Source organism: Polypterus senegalus, chromosome 13, assembly GCF_016835505.1.
Source record: "Polypterus senegalus isolate Bchr_013 chromosome 13, ASM1683550v1, whole genome shotgun sequence".
In the NCBI taxonomy this organism is placed as follows: domain Eukaryota; kingdom Metazoa; phylum Chordata; class Cladistia; order Polypteriformes; family Polypteridae; genus Polypterus; species Polypterus senegalus.
In genome coordinates, this window is record NC_053166.1 from 106,035,937 (window position 1) to 106,044,075 (window position 8,139).

Below are 8,139 nucleotides of genomic sequence, written 5' to 3' on the forward strand. Positions count from 1 at the left end.
CGTGCAAGAGACTAAATGGAAGGGGAGTAAGGCCAGGTGGATTGGAGGTGGATTCAAATTGTTCTATCATGGGGTGGATAAGAGAAGAAATGGAGTAGGGGTTATTCTGAAGCAACAGTATGTCAAGAGTGTTTTGGAGGTGAAAAGAGTGTCAGGCAGAGTAATGATTATGAAGCTGGAAATTGGGGGTGTGATGATGAATGTTGTTAGTTCATATGCACCGCAAGTTGGGGGTGCAATGGGTGAGAAAGAAGATTTTTAGAGTGAGTTGGATGAAGTGATGAACAGTGTACCCAAAGGACAGAAAGTGGTGATTGGAGTGGGTTTCAATGGGCATGTTGGTGAAAGGAACAGAGGAGACAAAAAGGTGATGGGTAGGTATGGTGTCAAGGAAAGGAATGAAGAAGGTCAGAGGATAGTGGATTTTGCCAAAAGGTTGGCCATGGCTGTGGTGAATACATATTTTAAGAAGAGGGAGGAACATAGGGTTACGTACAAGAGTGGAGGAAGATGCACACAGGTAGATTACATCCTATGCAGAACAGTTGATCTGAAGGAGATTGAAGACTGCAAAGTGGTGGCAGGGGAAAGTGTAGTTAAGCAGCATAGGATGGTGGTCTGTAGGATGACGCTGGAGATCAAGAACAGGAAGAGAGTGAGGGCAGAGCCAAGGATCAAATGGTGGAAGTTGACAAGGGAAGACTGAAAGGTTGAGCTTAGGGAGGAGGTATGACAGGCACTGGGTGGCAGTGAAGAGTTATCAGACAGCTGGGAAACTACAGCAAATGTAGTAAGGGTGACAGCAAGAAGGGTGCTTGGTGTGACATCTGGAAAGGGGAAGGAGGAAAAGGAAAAGGTGGTGGAACGAGGGAATACAGGAGAGTATACAGAGGAAGAGGATGGCAAGGAAGAAGTGGGATAGTCAGAGAGATACAGAAAGTAGACAAAAGTACAAGGAGATAAGGTGCAAGGTGAAGAGTGAGATGGCGAAGGCTAAAGAAAAGGCGTATGATGAATTGTATGAGAGGTTGGATACTAAGGAGGGAGAAAAGGATCTGTACCGACTGGCTAAATAGAGGGACCGAGCTGGGAAAGATGTGCAGCAGGTTAGAGTGATAAAGGCTAAAGATGGAAACATACTCAGATGCGAGGAGAGTGTGTTGAGCAGATGGAAAGAGTACTTTGAGAGGCTGATGAATGAAGAGAACAAGAGAGAGAAGAGGTTGGATGATGTGGAGATAGTGAATCAAGACGTGCAATGGATTAGCAAGGAGGAAGTAAGGACAGCTATGAAGAGGATGAAAAATGAAATGAAAAAGTCAGTAGGAACAAGACAGAATACATGTGTGTAAATGAGAGGAAGGTCAGTGGAACGGTGAGGATGCAGGGAGTAGAGTTGGCGAAGGTGGATGAGTTTAAATACTTGGGATCAACAGTACAGAGTAATGGGGATTGTGCAAGAGAGGTGAAAAGGGAGTGCAGGCAGGGTGGAATGGGTGGACAAGAGTTTCAGGAGTGATTTGTGACAGACGGGTATCAGCAAGAATGAAAGGGAAGGTCTGCAGGATGGTAGTGAGACCAGCTATGTTATGTGGGTTGGAGATGGTGGCACTTACCAGATAGCAGGAAACAGAGCTGGAGGTAGCAGAGTTAAAGATGCTAAGATTTGCACTGGGTGTGAAGAGGATAGATAGGATTAGAAATGAGTACATTAGAGGGTCAGCTCAAGTTGGACGGTTGGGAGACAAAGTCAGAGAGGCGAGATTGCGTTGGTCTGGACATGTGCAGAGGAGAGATGCTGGGTATATTGGGAGAAGGATGCTAAGGATAGAGTTGCCAGGGAAGAGGAAAAGAGGAAGGCCTAAGCGAAGGTTTATGGATGTGGTGAGAGTGGACATGCAGGTGATAGGTGTAACAGAGCAAGATGCAGAGGACAGAAAGATATGGAAGATGACAATCTGCTGTGGCAACCCCTAACAGGAGCAGCCGAAAGAAGAAGAATGTGTGTCACATGAGCAGAGAGCATATTACACATTTTAAAAATAAACATAACTTGATTTAAAAATATGCATAACCTGATGCAAGGAAAAACTTTAGCATTAGATTTTACATTGAGATTCAATGGAAAGAATTGGCAGCAATGCTAATGAAAATATGAACTGCGAAATATGCATTTGAAATAAACAGTATGTCATACTGCACCAAAAGGGCTGCTCTTAAGAGAGCTAATAATAAAGAACCACAAATCTGCCTAACAACATCAGTAAAAGCATGAACAAGACAGCACAGCTCCCACCTTGTGACTGTACTTCTAAATAAATAACAGAAGAAATTTAACATTAATGTCTAATTAGAAAGGCAAACATACCATTATAAAATAGCAGCAGCCTTTTTACATATTGCATATTCATAGACTACAATGCTTATCTAAACTGTATTTGCAATTATGTTATATAGTAATGCAATAGTTTAAATGACAGAAAGCAATTGGAGTGGATAGAGGCATGTCTCAAACGTGTGGAGCCCAGTAGCTGCAGTGGTCTGTGTATGTATGTGTGTATGTGCACATCTGTCTGTCTCTACTGTCAGTGCTCATTACAATGTGCAAATTAATTGTTAAACTTCAATTACCTTTTACTACTGGGCTCCTGAATGGATAACAGCAATTTTAACTTTTTAGTTTTCTCTCAGTGTCAAGTCTTTTGTTCAGTATCTTTTGCTCTCTTGCGGATACCCTGGCAGTGGTTTAAAATGCACGGATTAAATGAATTGGAGGTGGGTGTTTTAGGAAGAAGCTTTGTGGCTGCAGCATTTGCAGTACATGATTTTGCTACTATTCACTACACAGTTAATGGGTTGTCCGCAGACATGTATTCTTGTTTGAGTATCATGTCTGGCTCAGCAAGACTAGTGAAAACAGACAGCCTATTTGTCAGTTCAGTTTATTCTTGTGTAACAGGTTTTACATATTTATAAATATCAACTGTAACAGAAACATATAAAGCAAGATAACTTTTACAAACATAAGCAGATATAAATCTTGACTTATAAGTACAAATAAAAAGGCAACACACTTTGATTTGCACAATGTTCTTGGAGCAGCCTCCATTTTTTCTGATACACAAATCCACACAATATACACATGCAGTCAACAAAGGAGCATTAAGCTAAGGATTAATGTTGTTGCGTCAGTAATGCACCACGACACGTGTTCAAAATGCTGATTTTTTTTTTTCATTCAGACCAGTGACTCTGAATTACCCAAAAACAATAAATCTACTGATGTAAGATGTGGGCTTTCCATCATCCTTTGCACAGGCTTTATTTTTCTCTATGATTCCAGATGTATAGGACAGTAAAAGACAGAGAGAGAAGTAGAAAGAGAAAGCATATTCATTTTTAGCCACAATTCATGTTAAAGAGGATACATACATACATACATACAGTACATACATATACTGTCAAACCGGATTAATCCTTTTCAGAATTGTAGGGAAGGTTTATGGATGTGGTGAGAGAGGACATGCAAGTGATGGGTGTAACAGAGCAAGATGCAGAGGACAGAAAGATATGGAAGAAGATGATTCGCTGTGGCAACCCCTAACGGGTGCAACCGGAAGAAGAAGAAGAAGAAAAGAGAATTGTAGACTCTCAGCCAAAGACCATAATTTGAAAAAACGGCCTTGAACGGAGTGTCAGTCCATGCACACCTACACTGTGACCAGTTTACAATCACTAATCCACCTGTCACACATATCTTTGAGAATATGGGAGAATAAAGGAATAGCTGAAGCAAAACTGCACAAAGACAACAACTGGGTGTGAGTTTTGAACTCTGGATGCTGGATCCGTATGGCAGTGGTGCTAACCAGCATGCCAGGCACTAAAGGAATCTATTTGACAGAAAATTAGCTTGGCTGGCTGCAGAGGAGAGGAAAAACATAAATGTAATAAATTAATGTTTAAGTGTAAACAATAAGACCAAGATCAGGTTATAGATTAAAAGAGACAGAGACTGCTAAACCCTTAGGCCATGTATTTTACTTATTATTTTAGACCCATATCATCATTGTAGACATAAGGCCTAAAGACTTAGATGGCCTCCACTAAACAGAGACTTTATATACTACACTCAATACAACCACAACACATTCCATTTACATCAAGAGCAATCGTGGCTCTGCATAACGGGCAATGGGGGACTGTCCCCTATCTCACAGAAGATGGTGATGTTATATACAGTATAATGAAAATTTTCTGTTTTTTCATTATATGCTCAATGTTATTTCTTATAGAAAAATCTCTTTTTGGAATACATGAAATGTCCTTTGCTTCTGATGTTAGTCTAGTCTTGGGCAGGCCCTTGCACCTTGAACTGTTTTCAGCATACCTTTGCTCATGTGTGCAAATGTGCAGGAGTTTTGCAAAGACAAATACGGAAAATATGAAATGTGCAGAAATATAGATTTAGTAGAAACCTGTCAAGACACACTCAAGGCTGTAATGACTGCCAAAGGTACGTCTACTAAATGCTGACTTGAAGGTAATGAATATTTATGCAATCAGTTATTTTATGTTTTATATTTGTAATTAATTTAGACCACTTAACAGAAATCTTTTTTCACTTAGACCTTAAAGAGAAAAAAAAAAGTTAAAACTGCCTAGGGGGTGAACTCTTTTTATAAACACTGTACATACTTTATTTATCCTAATGGGAAACACCATATAAATAGCATCAAATGTGAAGATATTAATAGCAGTCAGATATATTTGATATATCCTACTTTCTTAGACCACTGAATTCAATTAATAATTTTGTTCACTGATGCTTTTGTCTCTACAGTAATTTACCACTACTCCATCATTGTGGAGATGTTCTGCATTGGGCTTTTTGCACGGCAATGCTTCCGTAAGGTGGAACCTGGCTCTCCTAATGGATCAACAAGTGAATCCGGCCCAGTGAGTTTCAAGCAGGACAAATATGTGCAGACAGAGGATGTACAGCTTGCTGAGAGAATTTCTGTGATCTCACAAGAGCCCTGGACAGGAATGGTGACCTCTGCATTAAATCACGGATATCACAGTGACAGTGAAGATAGCCTGTGTAAAATAGAGCATGCACCCTTGGATGAATTCCATTTTACCCAACAGCCTAGCTCCGGCATGACATTTTCTGAAAGAACTTATCCTCATGAAAAGAGATTTGGGGACTCAGTAAGCACTGGCAAGAAAGCGGATTTAGAAATGGGAAAGATGATGGTGAAAGCAGAGATTAATTACAACACTAGAAATGAGGTCACAGTAGTTTAGAATGAAGCTGCAATGGTGAGGAAGAACTGTCCAGAATTGGCCTGAAAGTAAACGGAGAACTGTACAAGGAGGATAAATTCTACTTGTTACAAACCTTAACAGTGTAGGGATAGAAAGAAATAAAGGAAATGCTCTTGCCAGAGCAGCCTAGTGGCACAGTGTTTAGCACTCCTGCCTCGCAGAACTCTGAGAATGATTTTGAAACTTTCTTTGGTCAATATGTAGAGAGTGCACATTCTTTCTTTGCCTCTGTGAGTTTATTGCCAAGGACATTGGTACAGAGCTAGGAAATGAATCTAAATTGGCCCAATATGAGTGCATGCAAGTGCAGCCTTTGATCCAGTATATGTTTCTACCTGACTCCTGATGACACTGAAAGTGACGTGTTAGTTCCCTGTGACCCGAAAACTAAATTAAAAAGGTGGAATGGTTGTTGCCCAGGTGCACATCTCAAGCTGAACTAAAATAGTTCATTGAAGAACTACTCAGATTTGAAATTTATGTAGTTTCATACATGCATGTTTTTAGTGTTACAAAATATTTTTGGTGTGGTTTCCTTATCTAAATGCAAAAAAATAATTTTAAAAAGATGTGTGTGCAGGGAAATAATTTGTGCACATTAACATCCTTATCGCTTTCAGTGTGTGTTTGCAAGATTTCATTATTAGAAATAACTCCCTCAACTTAAATTTGGCCGATTGATTTTAGTTCCCAATTTCCTGTTGAATAAATGGAACTAACATGCACTTATAAAATGACAGAATTTTATGTTAAATTTAACATACAAAAATACAGATTATGACTATGAGAAGTGAGAACAGACACAAACATAAATGGATATCAAAAGTCTATGCCCTTAATAAAATTTCACTCTATGTTGCTGTAAATGTTGAAATTAAAGCAAATAATTTCATGTATTTTTTCAGCTACAATCAGCTTTTACAAACAAGAATACTAAAGTGAACTGCAAATCGATACTTACTAGGAAATATGATTAAAAATGTTTCAAAATGGTGTGGTTGCAAAACTGTGCACACCTTGTAAGTTGCACATCATAAAAGAACATTTTGCTTTAATTCTAGCAGAATGTTTCTTTGGATAGGCCTCTACCAGCACAGCACAGCTATGTTTTACATTTTTGTGTCATACTTCTTTGTACAACAAAACAAACTTGTCCACCTGACTCCTATACTCTGCATCAATGCACCCCATAAGTGCAGAATCATCTGAGAATTTCTGTAAGTGACATGACCTGTTGTTATAATTACAGTTGGAGGTCTACAGTAAAGGAGGCAGGACTGTCCCTTGTGGGGCTTCAGTGTTGCTCACATACATATCAGAACAGAAACACTCCTTGAGTTACAGCAGCTGCAGTATGTCTGAGAGATAGTCCATTACCCTGGATACAATAGGCTCATCCACCTGCATATTGACGCATCTCGGGCTGGATGGTATTGAAGGAACTGGAGAAATCAAAAAGGATAATTCTCACAGTGCTTTCAGCTTTGTTCAGGAGAGAATAAGCCGTTTGGAGCAGATAGATAATTTCTTCCTCCACTCCGATCTTTGTCCGATAGGCAAACTGCAGTGGGTCTAGGTGGTCTACCACAAGAGGACTCATATACTGTACAGCAGTCCAGGACCAGTTTCTCAAAGATCTTCAGGATATGATACATAAGAGCCACTAGCTTGTCCTCATTAGGTGAAGAGGCGCCTGCCTTCTTTGGAGTAGGGACAATGCAGGATGTTTTCTGCAGCAGTGGCAATATCTGAAGCCTTGGAGACAGAGTAAACAGGTGACAGAGGACACCACAATGTTGGGCAGCACAGGCCATAAGAACTTGAGGACTGACTCCATCTGGCCCTGTAGCTTTTCCTATGTGTTGCTTCCTCTTATGTCTCCTTACTTGGTCTTCAGTTACAGAAAGTCTACACTAATGGTCAGAGGTGGACTTGTCGCTGGCCATTCCAGTTGATATGGCAAGAGTTGTTGATGTAGTAGGGATAATGTTGGGAGATTGGTCATTGGAAGAAGGTGGCAGTGTGAGGGCAAATCTATTTATTAAATTCAGGTTCAGGGCATTAGCTTTGTCCACATCCCCTTCTAGCATATGAGCCCTGTGTTGCCCGAGTCCAGCAATTATACCCAGTCCTTTATGTTGTTCTGAATGAGGTTGTTTTCGGTTTTAGGTTTGCAAGCTTTCTTTCCTTCACTCATCTTTTTAGTACACGGTGTATGTCCTTCAGAGCCTCTATGTCACTGGATTTGAATGCTCCTTACTTAGCTCCATAGTAATCCGGGGCTTGCTGTTAGGAAAACAAGGTACTGTTGTTTTGGGTACCACTGTGTTGACATGGAAGTTAATATAGTCCAGCGTTTCTCAACCTTTAAGTATTTGTGACCTGAGTTTTCATAACAGTTTTAATAGCGCCCCACTAACATTTTTTTGATATGTAGATGCATATTTTATTAATACTTACTTAACTTTTATCGACATTTATCTAACACTATATTTATTGTTCTAGTATCAGAATGTAGTTTAAGTTAATTTGTTTTGGTTTCAACAGATTTTTTTTTCATATTTTTGATTCTTGTTTTCTTTTTTTCACATATTCGCGCCTCCCTTTTGTTACTTCGCGCCCCCTAGGGGGCCCGCCCCACAGGTTGAGTACCACTGATATACAGTGTGAAAAACTATTTGCCCCCTTCCTGATTTCTTATTCTTTTGCATGTTTGTCACACAAAATGTTTCTGATCATCAAACACATTTAACCATTAGTCAAATATAACACAAGTAAACACAAAATGCAGTTTTTAAATGTTGGTTT

General features: G+C 39.7%; 1 protein-coding gene across 1 annotated transcript in view; it reads left to right on the plus strand.

The window, feature by feature from the left end:
• si:dkey-16n15.6 (organic solute transporter subunit alpha) overlaps window positions 1-6,150 on the plus strand; it is a 41,477-nt gene extending 35,327 nt beyond the window's left edge. The window contains exon 9 of the mRNA XM_039775295.1: window positions 4,844-6,150. Coding sequence (XP_039631229.1) covers window positions 4,844-5,310 — 467 coding nt within the window. The 3' untranslated portion in view covers window positions 5,311-6,150. The remainder of the gene's footprint in view (window positions 1-4,843) is intronic.
• The last annotated feature ends 1,989 nt before the right edge of the window (window positions 6,151-8,139 follow it).